The sequence below is a fragment of the Meles meles genome, chromosome 4 (assembly GCF_922984935.1).
Source record: "Meles meles chromosome 4, mMelMel3.1 paternal haplotype, whole genome shotgun sequence".
NCBI classification, from domain to species: domain Eukaryota; kingdom Metazoa; phylum Chordata; class Mammalia; order Carnivora; family Mustelidae; genus Meles; species Meles meles.
In genome coordinates, this window is record NC_060069.1 from 44443241 (window position 1) to 44466065 (window position 22825).

At 38.6% G+C, this 22825-nt stretch overlaps 2 protein-coding genes across 21 annotated transcripts in view; both read right to left on the reverse strand.

The window, feature by feature from the left end:
- The window catches only part of MELTF (melanotransferrin), a 33769-nt gene extending 26360 nt beyond the window's left edge, over nucleotides 1-7409 (reverse strand). For 2 of the 4 annotated variants that reach the window (XM_046003553.1, XM_046003556.1), the window contains exon 1: nucleotides 2943-3595. In XM_046003553.1, coding sequence (XP_045859509.1) covers nucleotides 2943-3132 — 190 coding nt within the window. In that variant the 5' untranslated portion in view covers nucleotides 3133-3595. Of the gene's footprint in view, nucleotides 1-2942; nucleotides 3596-7318 lie in introns of those variants that run through there. The other 2 variants (XM_046003554.1, XM_046003551.1) reach the window with 2 other exon arrangements.
- A 2006-nt stretch (nucleotides 7410-9415) lies between these two features.
- DLG1 (discs large MAGUK scaffold protein 1) overlaps nucleotides 9416-22825 on the reverse strand; it is a 257847-nt gene continuing 244437 nt past the window's right edge. For all 17 annotated transcript variants that reach the window (XM_046001681.1, XM_046001679.1, XM_046001684.1 and 14 more), the window contains 2 exons: nucleotides 12629-12720; nucleotides 9416-11741 (listed from right to left, as the gene is read on the reverse strand). In XM_046001681.1, the coding sequence (XP_045857637.1) occupies nucleotides 11635-11741; nucleotides 12629-12720 (199 nt within the window). In that variant the 3' untranslated portion in view covers nucleotides 9416-11634. The remainder of the gene's footprint in view (nucleotides 11742-12628; nucleotides 12721-22825) is intronic.

Consider the following 22825-nt stretch of genomic DNA (forward strand, 5'->3'; position numbering starts at 1 on the left):
ATGAAGATACTCCTCTAGCAAAACCTAGGCAGCTACAACCTAAGAGCTTGGGTGAGCAATTTCGCAATGAGGTCCTTTCCCTATCTCTGGAGAGTCATTTCCCAACTGTGACTCACCAGTGAACTTGCTGTCTCTGGGCTCTAGAGGCTTCTATGTCTGATTCATTTGCTTGGTCGTAGCACGGACACAGCTTTGGCCATGGCAGTTACACACATAGATACCTATATGTAATGGGGAACTCTTGATTTGGCTTGAGCCTGGATCCTGCTATTTCTGAGGGAAGGACATCCCTGGGTGTATCAGAGGAATGGGTGGGATGCAGTGGGAGAATAATGACCCAGTAATTTAACCTAAAAACAGCTGTTTAGTGGAGCAGAAGCACTGAGCATAGTTTGGGCCCGCTTCTGGACTCATACTGAGGACTGAGGAAAGGAAGAGTGCCTTCGAGCTTCCTTCTAGAAACAAGAACTAGTTTCAGTAAGACTTCTATAACATGTTGGGACCTAAACAACTGTTTTGGGACTACCTCTCTCTCCCTGACTCTACTCCATAACATGAAATACAAAGAACTCTACTACACTCTGCCAAAGACACAGATCTGAGTCTGGATTCAGGGTGCCCCCACCCCACATGGAGCTTGCTTGCCAGGGAACTGAGATACAATAGCAGATGCTATGGGATGGAACACATTAAAGATAGTCTCTGGGGACTCAGAAAGAAGGGGCCTTTGATGACAGGAGGTGGAGAACCTCTCTTGACAATTGTGGGCCAATGAACCAGCAAAATATGGACGCACAGTTCTTTTACCCAGAATCTTAGGAAAATTCATATTTTTTCATCTCAATAAACCATGGTTTATATTTTTCTATTTCTATGGCTGTGATGTCTTTGACTAATTAAGAATAAGCCCAGACTCTTTTTATTTGGAGAGCCCTTGAATGGACTGGTATGCACAGAGAGTATTAGCAGTGGTCAACATTTCGGCAGTAAATGTGTTATCAGAGGGTATTATGATCTCACTCCTGACATCGTCCACCATGTACTTGCTGACTGGCTAATACACCTGAATTTGTTTGTTGAGATCAATGGTAGATATGTTGAGCAAGTTTTGTGAATACGAGCTTTTGCCTCTTAAAAAAGTGTTTTCCCCAGGAAGCTTCACTTAGGGGAGCCCTGGTCACTTGGGCTACCTGAGGCTCTGTGTGTAAGTTTTTCATAGGCAGATTCTGGGCTTGTTCTTCTCTGTACTCAACACAGGGTCTTGAGTATGGAGGATGATTTCTATTAAGTTTTAGGATGTTACTAATTACTGTTCATGTGTTTCATGCTGCTGAGGGGGAAGGACTGAGAAGAGCCACAGAATTTGGGCTCCACAGGCCCAAATGAGGTCCACAGGCTGCTTTGTCCAAGCAGGTTCAGTGGGAGGGCAAGGGCAAGGGCTGAGGCTTAGCCAGGAGGCTGAGCTTCATGAGAGCAGGGTAGTGGCTCATCTGCCATCATTCCCAATGTCTAGCTTCATGTCTAAAATACAGTAGGCATTCAACAAATCATTATTATTATAAATCAATGGAAAGTGGACAGAGTGTCTCTTTAAAGATATTTGGCTTAAGAAAGGCAGAGGAGAGAGATTGCTTCAAGGGGATTAGGAGTCAATGGAAAGTTTTTATAGGTTAGGAGAGATTTTTTTTAAAAGATTTTATTTGACAGACAGAGATCACAAGTAGGCAGAGAGAGAGGGAAGCAGGCTCCCCGCTGAGCAGAGAGCCTGATTCGGGGCTCGATCCCAGGACCCTGAGATCAGGACCTGAGCTGAAGGCAGAGGCTTTAACCCACTGAGTCACTCAGGCATCAGGATAGGAGAGATTTGATCATATAATCAGAGCACAAGTAAGCCATGCAGGAAGGAGACTAAAGATACAGGAAAAGGCATGGGGTGGGGGGAGGGATAATTGAAGAGGATGTAAGAAGTAAGATCAGGAGGACAAGTGGAGAGGGTAATCTTAAAGGAAAAGGGATGAGGCTTCCTCCTTGGAAATGGGCAAGAAGAGGGGTGGAAAAAACTCTGAGTCAAACCTGCATTCAAATGTAAGTCCAGCATCCCAGAGCTTGTCTTATTATTTTAATATCAAACAAGTAAGTATTTTTTTCTCCTGAAAACTTTCCTTGCAACCCAGAATTTAAAATGTAAAGGAGGATTAGTGGGCTCCGAGATCAGCCCCAGAGATAGAGTTTTTATGCCATTAATAAATCTCCATCTGTTTCACTTAATATAAGATTTAATGAGTGAGACAAACCATAAATGACTCTTAATCTCACAAAACAAACTGGGGGTTGCTGGGGGGAGGTGGGATTGGGAGAGGGGGAGCGGGCTATGGACATTGGGGAGGGGAGGCAAACCATAAGAGACTATGGACTCTGAAAAACAACCTGAGGGTTTTGAAGGGTCAGGGGTGGGAGGTTGGGGGAACAGGTGGGGGGTGATGGGGAGGGCACGTTTTGCATGGAGCACTGGGTGTTGTGCAAAAAGAATGAATACTGTTACGCTGAAAAAATTAATAAAAAGGGGAAAAAAAAAGATTTAATGAGTGGAAACCAGTATAAAAGAAGCTAAAGAATAAAGAAATAAGATCAAGAATACTATATTTGGCTCTGTCACTAAGACTCACAAAGGAGTTATTCCTACCCCAGCTACTTCCAAGGAGGGTTTCAGATGACTTACCATGAAAACATATTCACAAGGAAGATAAAATTGACACAAAGAGAAAAATCACAAAGCATGTTCAGGAAGGAAAACTACTATACCAGGGACCAGAAAGGACTATAATTGAATAAAAAACTTTGGCTGATTTAGAGATCTGTAGTCAGACTGTTTTACTCACTCCCATTCACTCTCCCCTCCCAACTCTGACCAATTTGCAAAAGAAGTGGCCACTAACACTTACACGGTGATCTTCTCGGGTCATGAAAAGCCAAGGCGGTGCAGACTGTCTTGCTGCACGAGAGGCCCACAAGCTGTGTACTCTGGTCTCCTGCCGTGGGTACCGAACTGGGGCAGACGAACACAAGGAGAAGGCCACCCAATCTGAGACAGACCAAACACCTAAAGAGGTAGAAGCAGCACAGGGAGAACATCCTTGGTGTTCGGTGGACCCCCAGTGTACACACACTGCAGGCGTTCAGGGTCCAGGGCTGTAACGGGGGAGTCTTCTGCAGGAGGAGGGATTTAGGCTGGGCCTTGAAGAAAGGCAGGGCTTTGCATGACTAACAGCCACAGGCAAGAACTGCTGAGATACACGGCTGGAGAGGTAGGTGGCGGGAGATGACTGATGGATCTCATACTATGTTCCCAAACTCTATTAGACAGGTAAGTTAATTGGTTTGGATTTGGGACCTGTGAAGGTCACTGAAGAGAAACACAATCCAAGCTGCATTTTAGGAGAAGTCATCTGGTGATGGCTGGGTCAGCAAGGGAGCAAATTAAGAGGCTGAGAGATGAATTAAGAGGCCACCTCAGGAATCAGCCCTTGGAGTTGTGGGTGGGTTAGGGATTAGAGTGATGACAGTGGAAATAATAGCAAGAAGGGGCGCCTGGGTGGCTCAGTGGGTTGAGGCCTCTGCCTTAGGCTTGGGTCATGGTTCGGGGGTCCTGGGATCGAGCCCTGTGTTGGGTTCTCTGCTCGGTGGGGAGCCTGCTCCCTCCCCTCTCTCTGCCTGCCTCTCTGCCCACTTGTCATCTCTCTCTGTGAAATAAATAAAAAATCTTTTAAAAAATAAAAAAAAGAAATAGCAAGAAAAATATGACATTAAGGAATAATCAATATTTGGTGACAATATTTGGGGAAGAGAAATGTCAAAAAGCATTAAGGTTAAAATGTGGGTGATGGAGAGAATATTCTATATTAAGCACAACCATTATTAGCTACTGGTAGAAAAATAGTTAAAAGGTTAGTAAAGTTTTTTCCTAGTAAGAGTAAGTAAGGAATGTCAGATAAACTAGATCTGAAGCAAGCACTAAACTTTCAGAGAGAAAGAAAGGGATTATTAAGACATCTTTTCTAGTCTTAAATACCACTAGGGAAGTGGTATTTTTGATCAAATGACTGTCACAAGATTTAGAAAACCTTTTCATAGAGATTCATAGTGTGAAACATATGGGACTTAAGTCTTGTCTTTAGCCCTCCCATCTGTGAGGTGAATGAACCTGATTTTAGACATCCTAAAGAAAGATTAGATCACTTGTTCTAATCTTTTCTTCCATCAGAGAATTCACCATGTCTTGTTTCACATGCTAATTATTTTGTGCACAGACTTCTATACAGTTTTTAAAAAATCATTTTACTGTAGGTAAAAACTGTCCAAATGAGACTGGTCATTAACAGTTGATTTGCAGAAACAGGGATGAATATATGCTCAATTTGAATGTCTTATTCCTATTTTGGGTAACACCAGTAGTTCCTAAGGTTTAGCTTGGCACCAATTAAGAGGAATGACCTAATGTTGTTATTGTTGTTGTTTTTGAAAATACACAAGAGAGATCAAGTCATATTACGATACGGATGCCGAACACAGACAAGGCCAGTTGTGCTATCTGCATGCGTCAGTGAAGGGGAGGGGCAGCTCTGGGTCAAGGATTCCTCAAATATGCTTCATTGGAGGGGTGCCTGGGTGGCTCAGTGGGTTGAGCCTCTGCCTTTGGCTCAGGTCATGGTCCCAGGGTCCTGGGATTGAGCCCCACATCGGGCTCTCTGCTTGGCAGGTAGCCTGCTTCCCCCTCTCTCTCTGCCTGCCTCTCTGCCTACTTGTGATCTCTGTCTAATAAATAATAAAATCTTAAAAAAAATATGCTGCATTGGAATTAGATTTGTTAATCATAGAATATTAGTAACTTTTAAGATACAGAGAAGTTACCAGCTAAGAGAAATTGGTAGTCATTAATTTAAAACACAAACTACAATCCTTTGGTGTTCAACAAACAAGATTTTCTTGAAAGATTAGGGCTGTCTCAGGACTGCTCCCTAAATCGTAAGGCTATTAATCTCACCTTCAACAAATGTTTCCATTGGTTTCTCAGACTGTTTTCATCTCATCTACTACTATCCTAAGTAGACTACATTTATCTCCCTTTGGACACTAGCAATGAGAACCTGGCACGGGTCACTGGCACATCCAGCTTTTGGACCATCTGAGTATTATTCCTGGGAATCTGAAAATCTAAAAACTTGAAATTACTTACTCTTGTACTCTCCTACTTTAAATATAATTTTGTTCTGTAAACAGGCTCTTGGGATATATTATCCTGCATTTAAAGTTTTTAGGATAATAAGCTCCTGTACAACTGCCCAAATGTGTGGATGCTCACTGGAGCGAGAGAGAGGTAGAGGTGGGAGGGCCTGTCACAGCTGTCAGGTCAGAAACCCATTTCTGGTTCTGGTTCTTGCTCCTGCAGACCTAAAGCTGCAAAGAGCACAAAAGTATAGTGGAAAAGACTGAAAACAATCCAAAAGTCCTTCAGTGAAGGGAAAGATAAATGAATGATACATCCATAAAAGGGACTACTACTTAGCAATGAAAATAACAAACTTGATTTCTGCAGCAACCTGGATGAACCTCAAATGCATTTTGCTAGGTCTGAGAAGCCACACCCAAAGTACTTTATAGGATATGGCTCCATTGAGGGGACATCCTGGGAAAGGCAAAACTATAGGCACTAAGAAAATATCAGTGGTTATCACAGGTTGGGGGTAGGAGAAGTTATGGACTAGAAGTTTTGGGTGTGACTACATGCTATATATACATGGGTCAAAACTCTCAGAACTGGACACCATAGAGAATTTTACTGTATGTAAGTTAAAAAGATATAAAATTAGGGAGGTGCCTGTATTGCTCAGTCAGTTAAAATATCTGACTCTTGATTACAGCTCAGGTCACAATCTCAGGGTTGTGAGATCGAGCCCTGCCGGGGGCTCCACATTTGTCAGGAAGCCTGCTTCTCTCCCTCACCATGCTCTCTCTCACTAACATAAGTTAAGTCTTTAAAAAAAAAAAGCGCAGGGCGCCTGGGTGGCTCAGTGGGTTAAGGCCTCTGCCTTCGGCTCAGGTCATGATCCCAGGGTCCTGGGATCGAGCCCCGCATCGGGCTCTCTGCTCAGCAGGGAGCCTGCTTCCTCCTCTCTCTCTCTGCCTACTTGTGATTTCTGTCTTTCAAGTGAATGAATAAAATCTTTAAAAAAAAAAGCGAGGGGCGCCTGGGTGGCTCAGTGGTTTAAGTCGCTGCCTTCGGCTCAGGTCATGATCTCAGGGTCCTGGGATCGAGTCCCACGTCAGGCTCTCTGAAGGGAGCCTGCTTCCCTCTCACTCTCTCTGCCTGCCTCTCTGCCTACTTGTGATCTCTGTCAAATAAATAAATAAAATCTTAAAAAAAAAAAAAAAGCGAGGGGCGGGGCACCTGGGTGGCTCAGTTGGTTAAGCAGCTGCTTTTGGCTCAGGTCGATTCTAGGGTCCTGGGATGGAGACCCACATCAGGCTCCCTGCTCAGCAGAGAGCCCCTTCCCCCTCTCCCTCTGCCTGCTGCTCTGCCTTAACTGCGTTCTCTCTGCCAAATAAAAGCTTAAAAAAAGGTGGTGGGGGGCGCCTGGGTGGCTCAGTCCTTAAGCATCTGCTTTTGGCTCAGGTCATGATTCCAGGGTCCTAGGATCAAGCCTTGCGTCGGGCTCCCTACTCAGCGGGGAGTCTGCTTCTCCCTCGGCCTGTCTCTGTCTCTCATGAATAAATAAATAAAATCTTAAAAAAAAAAAGAGGATAGTGCCTTTCCTTGGAATAGGACTAATGAGTGGGAGGGAGATGTGGCGGAGTACCTGGGGGGCTGGTCATGTTCTGTTTGAGCTTCATTCTGATTATGTGGGTGTTGGTTTGGTTTGTAAAAATGCATTGAGGTATATGTACACTTATGACATTTCTACATTTTATATATGTATACTTCAATAACAAGTAAACAACAACAAAAAAAGGTAGTGGGAGAGAATTCCAGCCTTCACTGTCTTCTGGTCTCCTTCTACTATACTAATAAAAACTACTAGAAAAAATTGTACTGTGAAACTCTCCCTGGTCAGGTTTGGTGCCTGTTCCTAAGTTTCAAACGACATCAGTTTACCTGACCACAAATGCTGTGCTGTCCACACTGCTGTTTGGCAGACCAGGATTTGTTTTGGCAACTCTCAGGTAACCATATGAAGAAAGAGCTGGTAGCAGTCAGAGAAAGTAATCATGGATAAATAGTGACTATTCTATGTCAAACTGAATAAAAGAAAATGTATCTTACCTGGGTGATTTAAATAATCTTTTCCAGGCCTGTTCCTAGACTCTCAATAGAGATTAAACTGTTAGGTACTGTTGTGTCTAGCACTGTGCAGATGTGAGGATGGCTAATGAAGTCTTGATGTCTTCCAGTCCCATGTTCAAGACTGAGGTAGAGTAGGCAAAAGTCACATCTCTGACAGAGTAGGGATGAGTAAACATGATTATAAGGACTGAAATGTAAATACTTTCTTCACTGAAAGTCCATTAAAGAAAATTTCTCTATAGTTGATGAAGAACGGTAGACCATATTATTCTGTCTTTTGTTACCAATCATAAACATACTCCAGAGGAAGGCAGGAAGAGTCAAGTATCAGATGCTATGATCACTGTTTTGTACACATTACTTTATTTAACCCTTAAAACAATCCTGCAAGATGTCATTCAAATCCCATTTAAAATGAGGTCTCAAGATAATCTGTACAAAGTAAGTTGCAACAATTCCAGGCTTCTGATTCTAAAGGAAAAGGGAATTAACTTTTAGAATGTACTGTGTGCTAAGTTCCTTTCTTATTCTTAAAGTATCTCTGTATCTCTATTTTAGTTGTGTGTGTATAAGAGAGCGAACGCATGTGCAGGCGGGAAGGGAAGAGGGAGAGAAGCAGACTCCCCACTGAGCACGGAGCCTGCTGCGGCTCAACCCGAGGACCCCAAGATCATGACCCAAGCCAAAACCAAGACTTGGGACACTTAACTGAGCGAGCCACTCAGGTGCCCTCAAATATCTCCATTTTAGAGATAAGTAAACAGAAAGAGGGATGGCATGACTTGCCCAAGGTTAGTTACATAACCAGTGAGTGGCGGAGCTGGTATTTAAGTCAAGCTCTGTATATGTGCTGCCGAAGTGAGCACTTAAGCTCTGATTCCATAGCCTACATCCTTCACATTATAGTACTCCACTGCCAAAGCCAGTAGGAGCTATACTGTGCAATTCTGGAGGAACATAAATGGAATCTTTGACATTGGACTAGAACACCAGATAATCTAAACTTAGGTCAGAAAAGTGACATTTGTTGTTTTCCCCTGGTATCTTTCAAACTGAAGCACCGCAATAAAATCTTTTAGGTTTATAGATATTTACTTTCTTTTAATGAGTAATTCAAACCTTGAGGGACTGAATAACCCACTAAATTCAGCTTATAGCATGGGAAGAAAAGGAACTGGATGGTAGAAAAACCACTGTCTCAGGATCCTGGAATCAAAAGTTCTAATCCTGGCTCTGTTCCTGATTTGTAGTATAACTTTGGATAAGACATGGGGATCTCTGGGCTTATTTTGCCACATATAAATTAGGAGTATTCCAGACAGAATTTTGGAAGTAAACTGTTTAATACTTTAGTAAACAAATTTTTCTCATGAGTAAGCCTCCAAATTGCTATCTTGGAATTTAAATACTATGTAGTGTATTACCAGGTGTGAGAGTCTTTCCTGCAAGCTTGTTTCCATAATTTTTGAAAACCCGTGGGAAGATGCGAAATAGAAAAGCAACCAGAAATGTGTAGTCACATTTAAGAGGCATTTTAATTTTTGCCAACTTAAAAACATGAAACATAGTAAAAATATGGAATATCTTATAAAGATTTGAAATATTATTATTCTCTCTGTATCAGACTAATGGATTTTCCCCCTAACGAACACTGTTCCATTACCCCACCCTTGCCCCGTCTCCCCATTTTTGGTTCCAAAGAAGTTTTTTGTATGTCACTGTGATGGTGCTGGGCTGATTTGTCTCCCAGAAACAGCTGTGATATGAAGTGACTTATTCTATGGATCTGTCCTTACTTACTGTGTGACTCTGGGCAAGGACCTCATCTAAGGGTGTCTCTATAAAGGGGCACTAACCTGAGTCATAGTGCCTTACATAGTAGGGGCTCAGAAAAACAAGGCAGCATTAATATATTAGAAAGAACATGGGGCAGAGCAAATACCAAGCACTGCCATTTATTAGAGCTAAGTTATCTTGGGCAAGTGATTTCATTTAAGCCTTACAGTGGGGCTAGTAATTCTTGAATTCTTATCTTTTAAAATTAAATGATAATATACTAAAGCTGTTACACAGTAGTACTAAGCAATTAGTACTTTTATTAATAATTCTATACAATCTAGAAAGCTGAACAAAAGTTGTGTTTTCTTACAAAAACATCACTTGACAAGGACATCCAAAAGCAATGTAATACACATTGTAACAGATAAATGGCATCATTTTTATAACCTCTTGATATTTTAGAACATGTAACCAGTAAATATTTCAAAATGGCTTATGCTGGGGTCTTGCGGTAGAGTGATTTCTGGGACTCTTGAGGTTATTTTACAATAATTTTCTTCTAGTTGTTTTATGTTTGGTAACGACCTAGTATAATTATTGTTATTGCGATAGTATTTATTTCAATGTGTTAACATACTCAATTCCAAGACCTACCGAAGAAAATTTGATTAGATTCCCTAATGGCCCATGAATCCAGTTTATAAATTACACGATGCTCCAAGTTGTTTCCAGAAAAGGTTTGCTTGTAAACAATATATTCTTTCAGAATTCAAGACACATTAACATATGGATTTTACAACAAAGTTTATTAGCTGTTCTCCTCTTTCTCATAAATGGAATGGATAATGTCAATAATCCTTTACAAACCAGTACTCATTTAAGAATTGTAATGAGGAGGCTGTCAAAAACACATATTTAATAAACAACTCCAAAAAAGCAAAGGGAAGCCAAACATTAAAAGACCAGAGAAGCTGATTTCTGAAATCATAACTACCTTTCACTAAAACCTCTTAAAATTGCTCTCCATGAAGATCTGTGCAATTCTAGTGCAGAGCAGCTACAAGAGGTAAAAGGTGTGCAGTCTGAGGGGAAAACACACACATGAGGCTTTTGCTTATTTGCCTATTAGTGAAAGGAGAACTGGAAGGAGAGGCAGAAGACCAAATCCAAACCCAATGACAAGAAAAGCAGTAAAAAAAAAAAACAAACTCAAAACAGAACCAGGAACCATTTGAAAACTTTTGTAGAAAAGAGGAGAACACGCCTGTACTTCTGTATGTAATCTAATTTCCCTAAAGGTTTCTTTCCACAACCACCATACCCCCATTTTCAGTTCACATGATTAAGGAAGATAAAGTCTAATCAATTAATATTTAATTTAAAAACCAAACAAAAAGTTAAGAGTAGGTGGCAAAAGAAAAAATATATTTTAAATATATATATATGTTTGTGTGTGTGTGCGCAACTATGTAAAGAAAATAATTCCCATAGTTACAGAGTTTAGTTAAAGAAAGTTTTATATATATTTATATATATATATATTTTATTATAACAAAATAGGCAGTTACTGTGGGTAAAATATTCATTAAAATCTGATCCCTAAGAATACATTTAAAGTTTTAGACTATGAATTGGACTCCTTTTCCATTGCCATAATGATTACTACATCATCACTGTAATGTCTGTTCTGTCTGTATTTATGTCTATGAAATTTCCTCAACCTTATGTGTAAAAGGTGAGCTCCCCTAGCACCTAAACATGGCCTCAATTCAGAAAATGTGATGATCATTATGTATGAACAACTTTTGTAAGACACTATAAATAGTGCTGCACAAGTAGATTAAAAACATTTATAACACTGCTATTCCTAGCAAATGTATTGAGAAAAAAAAACCCTCAAACAATAAGACATGAAGAACTCTTCTGAAAAATGAATATCCCTTTGTGAAATTATGAAAGTTAATGCAGACATTAATTTTGAAATTAAAAAATGTATTTTCCTTATTTGTCTATAATGAAATATTTGGATAACACAAGTCAATTGAGATAAGGACTTGAAAGTTACTATACTGGCCAAACCATGCTATTAAAGTTAAGCGTGCACTGTTGCTCAAAGTTTACTAAATCACTGATTAACACCACTTTTCTTTCATTTATACTGAAATTTGAAAAGAATGTATATAAAGCTTTTCTGAAAATCTCTTAAAGTTACTTTCCCTTAAACATTAAGGAATTTTACCACAATTTCCCAGTCTCCCCAGATCCTTAATAGCTGGTCAGGCCATTCCATCTTCAGTTCTGAAAAATGGCCACAAACCAATAATGACATAAAATAATACAGATGCTACAACTTGAAGGAGACCCTAGATGTCAAAACTAAGCACAACTGCAGACCATGATGAGTGGGATATGATTCAATGTGGAAGGAGTATTGTAGACAGACTCCAGAAGGAAAGGGCAAAGCAGTGTCAGAGAAAATGAGATCGTGGAAAAGAGAAACAGAGAAACATCAGTCCTCATAACTTTTCTTTTGCTGGAACCCAGATGTACGGACCAGACTGTTCCTCTATGATCTGCTTCACTTGGTTATAAATGTCTTCCAGCGTATCTCCCTGTACAATAGCTGTAATAATTAAACAAAATTAGAAACTCCATTAATTGTCTATCTTTACGGTAACAATTATTGGTGAAACAGAAGTGAAACCTTAGAATTAGTTATTCATCCAGCAAAAGGCCATTTATGTATTGTTTGCTTAGTAATAGGCACTCATTTCAGTAATTTTCCTACTTGAAAAATATAAGGATTTTAATTTTAAATATTGATCAAAAGGTGAGATTTGGTGATTTTTGCTTTTGCATATTTGGTAGATATACACCGAAGTAGTTAAGAGGCAAAAGGGCATCTGCCTGCAACTTACTCTTCAATGTTTCAGAAAAAAATGAAATGTGATAAAATGTTAACATTTAGAAAATATGGGTGAAAAGTGTATGAGAATTGCTGGTACTACTCTTGTGAATGTTCTCTAAGTCTGAAATTATTTAAAAAGAAGAAAAAAAGCACATGGGTTACACCATCATGGCAATTGATGTACTTAGTGTGAACACCTGAAGAATAATTTAAAGGACAAAATGAATGAGAGATTATTTGGGAATTGCTACCCACTCATTTTTTAAAAACCAATAATATCCTAAAATGGATCAAAATTTATAAAGCATAAGATCAGAAAAGTCATTTTCACAGAAGAAATCAAGTCTGAATCTATTTTTCTCCAGTCTAATATGTCCTAATGAACCACTTAAGAAATACTAACTTTTAAGATTCCTCATCACCACTGCCTAGGTTAGATGAATTATTCTGAAAACCACAGTATTAATTACATAGTATTAATATATAGTATTAGCCATGTAATTAATTACTGGTAGATGTGGGCATAGTTCAAAGTTCAATGGGTCAGTTTATATGGCTCCAAATAAAAATTCTGTCAGGGCACAGACACACATGATGCCAACCTGTGAAATGTTCAGTAAATTCTTGTTCCAGTTTCATGGCTCTTTCAAATGTCTTTCTGGCTTGTTCTTCTGTCAGACGCTTATTCATTTCCCTATGCAAATAAATTTAGAAATTAGCAATTAGTACATTATAATCCTTCTTGAAAAAAGATGACAAAGGAGAAGATACACATAAAGCATAAAACCATGAAAAGCTGAGCTCTGTTGAGAATATGAATGTCATAAAAAATTAGATTCAGTGACTTTAGGTATATTAAGCTGTATGCTTGAATTGACAGAGGGTTTCAATAAATTTTTGCATTGGCTCAAGGCAGCTAAAAAAACCAACCATTAATTTGATGTTTTTCACTTTGATGAAAGTTTCATATTAAGATATAGCTTAGAGATCTATCTACCAATTTATGGATAACAAAGATAATATATAAACACATGAAACAATGCCATGAGAAGGCAATAAGCAAAATATAGTCTGGGGAGAACTCTGCAGAGGAAATGACATGGTTTCTTTAACAAACTGGGAAAAAAAAAAGAGAAAATGAGGGAGAATCCATACATTAAAAGAATTAATAACCAACTGTCACAAACAGATCTTATTTGGAACTTGATTCAGGCAAATTGAAAAAAAAAAAAAAAAAAAAACCATAGGCAAAACTGATGAGACAATCAGGAAAATTGGAACTATCTGATGATATAAAAAATCATTTTAAGTGACACACACAAGAGATGTTTTCTTTCTTTTTTTTTTTTTTAAATATTTTATTTATTTATTTGACAGAGAGAAATCACAAGAGAGGCAGGCAAAGAGAGAGGAAGGGAAGCAGGCTCTCCGCTGAGCAGAGAGCCCGATGTGGGGCTCGATCCCAGGACCCTGAGATCATGACCTGAGCCGAAGGCAGCGGCTTAACCCACTGAGCCACCCAGGCGCCCACGAGAGATGTTTTCTAATAACATAATTCTTATCTTTCAAATATATACTGAAATATATGGATGAAATCATATAATGTCTGGGGTTTGTGTCAAAATAATCTGGTGTGGATGGGTAGGGGGATAGGGAGATAGATGAAACAAGATTGGTCACAGCTGATAATTATTGCTGCAGCTGGATGATGGGTATATGAGAGTTCGTTCCCAACTTAAAGAGAATGCTTCTGATATTTTTTCATTAAGTATGACATTTGCTTTGATATTCTGTAAGTGACCTTTTATCAGATAAAGGAAGTTCCCTTCTATTCATTGTCTGAAAAATGTTTTTTTTTTGTCATGAATGAATGTTTATTTTATTAAATGCTTTTCCTACATTTATTAAAACGATCCTATGCTTTTACTCCTAAAATCTCTTAATGTGGCACATTTACATGGATTTTAAAAGATTCATTAAAAATAATGAAAAAATATACATAACATAGACATTACCATTTTAACCATTTTTAAGTGTACAGTTCGCTAGCATTAGTATCTTCATATTGTTGTGCAACTATTACCACCATCCAACCCTACAGTTATTTTGTAAAAACCAAAATTCTATTCCTATTTAAAAATGATTCTGACCAGTCTGAGTACCTCATAAAGGTGGAATCATACAGTATTTGTCTTTTTGTGACTGGCTAATTCCACTGAGCATAATGCCTGCAACCATCATTCATGAACATACTGCAGAATTTCCTTCCTTTGTATATATGTACCGTATTTTGCTTATCAGAACATTCACTGATGGACACTTTGATTTCTTCCACATTTTAGTTATTGGGAATAATACTACCATAAACATGAATGTACAAGTATCTCTTCAAAAAAGCAGCCCATAACTAGAAATAGAATTGCTGGCTCATATAGTAACTCTATGCATCTTTTCATGTGCTTATTGGCTGTGTGGCTGTATCTTCTTCAGAGAAAGGTCCATTCAAGTCCTTTCCTCATTTTTGAGTTGTCTTTTTTTTTGTTCTCTAAATATTCTGGATATGAATCCCTTATTAGATAAATGATTTGCAAATATTTTTCCCATTCTGTGGACTGCCCTTTTACTCTGTAGACCGTGTCTTTTGATATACAAAACTTTATTATTTTTTAAAGATTTTAAGTAATCTCTACACCCAACATGGGGCTTGAATTCACAACCCTGAGATCAAAAGTCACAGGCTCCATCGACTGCCTTCAGCTCCGGTCACGATCCCTGAGTGCTGGGACTGTGTCCCATGTTTGGCTCCCTGCTCAGCTGGGAGTCTGCTTCTCCCTCTTCCTCTGCCCTGCTGTGCTCTCTCAGTCTGTCTCTCAAATAAATAAAATATTAAAAAAAAAATATTTATGGAAACTAATCTCTGTTGTTGTTACCTCTGCCTTTGGTGTCATATCCAATAAACCAATGCCAAATCCAATGTTGTAAAGCTTTTGTCCCTTTCTAAAAAAATTTATGCTGTGTTATGTTAGTCACCATACCATACATCACTAATTTTGATGTAGTGTTTCTAAGATTCATTGTTTATGCATAACACCCAGTGCATGTCCTATGTTTTCTTTTAAGAGTTTTATTATCTTACATTTAGGTCCTTGATCCATTTTGAGTTAATTTCTGCATATGGTGTTAAGTAAGGGTCCAACTTAATTCTTTTTTTTTTTCCAACTTAATTCTATTACACGTAGATACCCAATTTTCCCAGCACCATTTGTTGAGAAGACTGCACTTTCTCCCACTGAATGGTTTTGTATCCTTGTTAAAAAAAAAAATCACGTATGTAACAGTTTACTTCTGACTTCTCTGTTTTACTCCATTGGTCTTTTAAATTTTTTTTTTTTAAAGATTTTATTTATTTATTTGTCAGAGAGAGTGAGCACAGGCAGACAGAATGGCAGACAGAGGCAGAGGGAGAAGCAGGCTCCCTGCCGAGCAAGGAGCCCAATGTGGGACTTGATCCCAGGACGCTGGGATCGTGACCCGAGCCGAAGGCAGCCGCTCAACCAACTGAGCCACCCAGGCGTCCCCAAATTCTTTTCATCATGATAAGTGTACTGTTTAATCCCCATCCCCTATTTCCTCCATCCCACCACCCACCTCCCCTCTGATAATCATCAGTTTGTTCTCTGTGGTTAAGTCTGTTTCTTGGTTTGTCTTTTTCCTTTACTTGTTTGTTTCTCAAATTCCACATGAGTGAGATCATATGGTCTTGTCTTTGACTGACTTATCTTGCTCAGCTTATCTTCCAGCACCATCCATGTTGTAGCAAATGATAAGACTTTATTCTTTGTTATTGCTTAATTGTTTTTTTTTTTTTTAAAGATTTTTATTTATTTATTTGACAGAGAGAGATCACAAGTAGGCAGAGAGGCAGGCAGAGAGAGAGGGGGAAGCAGGCTTCCTGCTGAGCGAAGAGCCCGATGCGGGGCTCGATCCCAGGACCCTGAGATCATGACCTGGGCCGAAGGCAGAGGCTTAACCCACTGAGCCACCCAGGCGCCCCCGTTATTGCTTAATTGTATATACATTCCATTGAATATAGATACCACCTCTTCTTTATCCATTCATCTATCAGACACTTGGGCTGCTTCCATGGTTTGGCTATGGTAAATAGTGCTGCAATAAATATAGGGGTGCATGTATACCTTTGAGTTAGTGGGTTTTTGTTTTTTTTTTAAGATTTGACAGAGAGAGATAGAGGGATCACAAGCAGGGGGAGCTGCAGGAAGAGGGGGAAGCAGCCTCCCCACTGAGCAAGAAGCCCAAAAGATGACTGGATCCCAGGACCCTGGGATCATGCCAAAGGTATATTCTTAACCAACTGAGCCACCCAGGTATCCCTGAGTTAGTGTTTTTGTATTTTTGGATAAATACCCAGAAGTGGTAATTCCTGAATCATAGGATAGTTCTATTTTAAATTTTTTTTGAGGAACCTCCAAACTGTTTTCCAAAATGGCTGTACCAATTTGCATTCCTGCCAATAGTGCATGAGAATTCCTTTTTTCACCACATCATTGGCAACACTGGTTGTTTGTTTGGTTTTTGGTTTTAGCCATTCTGACAGGTGTGAGGTGACATCTCATTATAGTTTTGTATTCTACTGGTCATATTTGTCTTTATGCCAATACTAGTTTTGGTTACTGTACTGTTGTAGTGAATTATAAAACTAGGAACCCTGAGTCTTCCAATTTTCTTTTTAATTTATTTTCAGCGTAACAGTATTCATTGTTTTTGCACCACACCCAGTGCTCCATGCAATACGTACCCTCCCTATTACCCACCACCTGGTTCCCCAACCTCCCACCCCCCGCCCCTTCAAAACCCTCAAGTTGTTTTTCAGAGTCCATAGTCTCTCATGGTTCATCTCCCCTTCCAATTTCCCTCAACTCCCTTCTCCTCTCCATCTCCCCATGTCCTCCATGTTCTTTGTTATGCTCCACAAATAAGTGAAACCATATGATACTTGACTCTCTATGCTTGACTTATTTCGCTCAGCATAATCTCTTCCAGTCCCGTCCATGTTGCTACAAAAGTTGGGTATTCATCATTTCTGATGGAGGCATAATACTCCATCGTGTATATGTACCACATCTTCCAGTTTTTTTTCTTTTAAAGTATTATTTTGGGGGCGCCTGGGTGGCTCAGTTGGTTAAACAGCTGCCTTCGGCTCAGGTCATGATCCCAGAGTCCTGGGATGGAGCCCCACATGGGGCTCCCGGCTCAGCAGAAAGCCTGCTTCTCCCTCTCCCTCTGCCTGCTGCTCTGCCTACTTGTGCTCTCTCTGTATCTGTCAAATAAATAAAAAAATCTTTAAAAAAAATATTGTTTTGGCTATTTAAGGGTCCCTTGAGATTCCACGTGAGTTTTAGTATGGGTTTTTCTATTTCTGCAAAAAATGTCATTGGGATTTTGACAAACATCGCATTGTATTTGTAGATCATGTTGGGTAGTACTGACATTTTAACAACATTAAGTCTCCTAAATCCATGAACATGAGAAGTGTTTCCATCTATTTTTATCTTCTTTATTTTCTTTCAGCCATGCTTTATAAACTTTATGGTTTATGGTTTTACAAATATTTCATCTCCCTGGTTAAAATATTTCTTAAGCATTTTATTCTTTTTGATGCTACTGTAAATGGAATTCCTTTTCAGATTGTTCATTGTCCGTGTATAGAAATGCAACTAATTTTTTATGTTGACTCTATATGCTGCTACTTTGCTGAATTTATTTATTACTTCTAAGAGTTTTTATGTGCAGTCCTTATGGTTTTCTATAGATAAGATCATATGGTCTGCAAACAAATTTTATTTCTTCCCTTCCAGTTTGGATGCCTTTTATTTTCTTGCCTAATTCCTCTAGCTAGTATTTCTAATAACTGTATTGAATGGAAATGGTAAAAGCAGGTATCCTTGCCTTGTTCCTGATCTTAGAGAAACAGCTTTCAGTCTTTCACCACTGAGTATGTTTGCTGTGTGTTTTTCATACATGGCTTTATCACATTTAAGTAGCTTCCTTCTATTCCTATTTCACTAAGCGTTTTTTAATCATGAGAGGGTGCTGTCAAATGCCTTTTTAAAAAAAAAATTATCTTTATTAACATATAATGTATTATTTGCCCCAGGGCTACAGGTCTGTGAATCATCAGGCTTACCCATTTCGTAGCACTCACCATAGCAATACCCTCCCCAATGTCCAAAACCCAGCCACCCTCCCCCTAACCCCCCACCCCTCAGCAACCCTCAGTTTGTTTTGTGAGATTAAGAGTCTCTTATGGTTTGTCTCCCTCCCGATCCCATCTTGTTTCACTTTTTCCTTCCCTACCCCCCCAACCCCCATCCTGCCTCTCAAATTCCTATTAGAGAGATCATATGATAATTGTCTTTCTCTGATTGACTTATTTTGCTCAGCATAATACCCTCTAGTTCCACCCACATTGTTGCAAATGGCAAGATTTCATTTCTTTCGATGGCTGCATAGTATTCCTGTGTGTGTGTGTGTGTGTGTGTGTGTGTGTACGTACACACACACTCCCACCCCCACCCCACATCTTCTTTATCCATTCATCTGTTGATGGACATCTAGGTTTTTTCCATAGTTTGGGTATTGGACATTGCTGCTATAAACATTCGGGTGCACATGCCCCTTTGGATCACTACATTTGTATCTTTAGGGTAAATACCCAGTAGTGTGATTGCTGGGTCGTAGGGTAGCTTTATTTTCAACTCCCTGAGGAACCTCCATGCTGTTTTCCAGAGTGGCTGCAGCAGCTTGCATTTCCACCAACAGTGTAGGAGGGTTCCCCTTTTCCGTATCCTTGCTAACATCAGTCATTTCCTGACTTGTTAAATTTTAGCCTCAAGTACCCTTTTTAAAAAGGTAATCTCTATGCCCAATGTGGGGCTCACACTCATGACCTTGAGATCAAGAGTCACATGTTCTACCAGACTGAGCCATTCAGGTGCCCCTATCAAATGCTTTTTCTGCACTGAGATGATTTGTGTTTTTTCCTTCATTTTGTTGATATGGCATCTTATGATTTGACATATTGACATGATTGACATATGAAAATATATCAAACCATCCTTGTATTCCAAGGAGAAAATTACCTGGTCATGGTGTGTAATCCTCTTAATATGTTGATGAGTTCTGTTTGCTAGAATTCTGTTGAGGATTTTCGTATCAATGTTCATAATAGATACTGGTCTGTAGTTTTCTTGCAGTGTCTTTGTATGGTCTTTGTATCGCGGTAATGGTTGCCTCATAAAATGAGTTAGGAAGTGTTTCCTTCTCATTTTTTTTTTTTTTTTAAGTTTGAGAAGGATTGGCATTAATTTTTTAAATGCTTGATAAAATCCATTGGTGAAACCACCAGCTCCAGGGCTTTTCTTTCTTAGGAGGTTTTGATTACTGATTCAAGCTCCTTAGCCATTATAGGTTTCTCTACATTTTCTATTTCTTTTTTTATTTAATCTTGGTAGGTTTATGTTTCTAGGAGCTTGTTCATCGGTTACACAATTTTTTGGTGCACAACTGGCCATAGTACTCTTATAATCCTTTTTATTTCTATAGATTCCTTAGTAATGCCCCCATTTTCATTTCAGAGTTCAGTAATTTCAATTTTTTTCTTAGTCCATCTAGCTAAAGGTCTGTCTTTTTTATTCCAGGAATCAACTTTTGGTTTCATTGATTTTCACCGATTTTCTCTATCACTTTCTATTTTGTCTTTTGTTGATCTCTGCTCTAATCTTTATTGTTTCCTTCCTATTGTTAGTTCTGGGTGTAGATTGTTGTTCTTTTTCTAGGGGTAGAGACTTGCAACAATGACAATGGACACTTTCTAGGGGTAGGGACTTGCAACAATGATAATGGACACCTGCCTCTGTGTTTGCACCTCCACAACCAAAAGAAGCAATCAGCTATTAGAGCACAGTTGTCTGAAATTTGGAGAACCAAACCTTTTTGCCCACCTTGGTCCCCACAAGCTGCTCAAGAAAGGCATGCATGGCGGCCTGCTATGGGCTGAAGGTAGGGAAATAGGTAGCTGCTATCAGCCTAAAAGCTGAAATTAACCAAAATTAACCATTCAAACCTTCCCCTAGAAGCCTTCCCCTTCAAGAAACCTTCCTCTTCAAGCCTTCAATAGACTCCTGAGTTCCCAAGTAGTTCCTTCTGACAAATTCTGTTAAGTCCATTTGTGTCTAGGTGGGGAAATGGATTCCTGGTGCTTCTTACTCCATCTTCTCTCTAGCTCTACCACTGACAAATTTTTAAATGTTTAACTAACCTTGCATTCTTGAATAATCCCAACTTGGTTATTTTATCTTATTTAAAAAAAATTAATTGTTGAACTCAATTATTTTGTATTTTGGCAAGGATTTTTGCATCTATATTTGTGTTAAGATTGTCTTATCATTTTCATTTTCTATGAGGTCTTCGTCAGGTTTTGGTATTAAATTAATGTCCATAAAATCAGTTGAAGAATTTGTGTTAAGATTTATATTATTTAGCTTTTGGCAGAATTCAATAAGTCCTGTTGGCCTAGTGTTTTATTTCTTGGAAGGTTTTTTCGTAAGAGTGTTAAGTTCTTTAATAGGAATGGCATTAGATTTTCTATTTCGTTTTTTCCTTTTCTGTTTCTTAAGACTTTTCAGAAAGATTTTTAAAGTATAACTTTCAAAGATAGAAGAGGAATATCATAAATATACAACTGGATGAATTTTAACCAACTTAAATTTACTGTGTACCATCTAGTACCTAGATCAAGATCTAGAACATTACATCAGTACCCCAGAATCTGGGTACGCTCATTCTAGTCACCTACCTACCTTTGAAGAGTAACCTCCATTTGACTACTGTGAGCCATGATTACACTGATATCATAGAGTATGTACAAAGGAATCCTACACGACATACACTTTTAAGTATGGATTTTTTTCCCTCACATTATGTTTGTGAGATTCTTCCATACTTTTTTGTGTAGTTGGAGATTGCTGATTCTCATTATTGTACAATATTTCATTGTGTAAGTAGGTCATAATTTATGTACTCACTGATTTATATTTGGATAGTGTTTTTGGTTATTCTGAACAGTACTTCCATCAGCAATATAGTACCTGTCTTTGGTGAACATACGTAAACATTTCTGTTGAGCACATATTTAGAAATGAGATTTCTGGATCTTTAAGTTATGTGTATGTCCAGTTTGGAGATACTGTAAACCATTTACCAGTGTGGATGTACCGAATTTATACTCCCATCAGTGCTATGAGTTTCAGTTGTTCCATGTCCTTGCTAACAACTGTTTTCATTTTAGCTATTTTTGGTGTGTGGATGGCAGTATATGACATCAGGGTTTTTTGTGTTTCTTTTGTTTTTTAAGTAGGCTCCATGTCCAAAGTGGGGCTTGAATTCACGACCCTGAGATCAAGTGTCGCGTGCTCTACCAACTGAGCCAGCTACGAGCCCCGATGTTACAGTTTTAACTTGTGTTTCTATGTCCAATTGAGTACCATCTCATATGTTTATTCACTATCTGGATATCTCCTTCGTGAGCTAAGTCCTTTGCTCATTTTTCTATTGGGTTGCTTTTGTTAACCTTTTAAAGGTCTATCTGATGTGCGGTGATATCCCATTTTCATTCCTGATACTATTTATGCCTTTATTTTATTTTCTTGATCTTTCTCACTAATGGTATGCAGTATTTTTAAAGAAAATATTTTTGATTTTGTTGATCTTGTCTACCATGTTTGTTCTCTTTGACTGTATTTCTACTTTGAGTTTCATTGACTGGTCTTTTTCTAATTTCTCAAGACCTTAGACTGCTAATATTTGACTTCCTACATTCCTTCCTAATATTTAGGGCTGTGGATTTTCCGTCACCAAGGCTACCATATTTCAAATTCATTTACTTGACAATTTCATTGTCATTTAGTTCAAAACATTTATTAACTTATGCTGTGATTTTTTTCTTTGACCCATCCAGAAGTAAAATGCTTAATTTCCAAATATATGGGAATTTTCTAGTGATCTATTTTTTTTTTAAAAGATTTTAATTTATTTGACAGAGAGAGAGAGAGAGAGAGATAGCAAGAGAGGGAATACAAGCAGGGGGAGTGGGAGAGGGAGAAGCAGGTCCCCAACTGAGCAGGGAGCCCAATGCGGGGCTCAATCCCAGGACCCCAGGACCACGACCTGAGCCAAAGGCAGACGCCCAAAGACTGAGCCATCTAGGCACCCCTCTAGTTATCTATCTTAATTTTTGATTTCTATTTTAATTTCACCATGGTCAGAGAATATTTGTTTTCAATCACTGAAATTTGTGGCTTAGCATATAATTAGTTTTGGTAATTGTTCTATGTGCATTTGAAATTAATGTGTATTTACACATTGCAGATGTTGAATGCAGTGTTTTTTACATATGTTAGGTAAAGTTTTTACTTTGTGTTCTATATCCATACTGATATGTTTGTTTTCTTATTCTATTACTTCCTGACTGATCTGTTAAGTTCTCCCACTGTGATTTTGAAATTATTTCTTTCCTATATAATTATCAATTTATGCTTTACGTATTTTGAGACTGTATTAAGTACAAATGTATAAATATACCTTCCCGATGGACTGAACCTTTCCTTCATTTTTATGAAATGCCCATTTTTATGTCTAGCAATAATTTCCTGCCTTTAGATATACTTTGATAACAAATACAAACAAACTTACTTTTGTTTGTATTAACAAACATTGTTAAT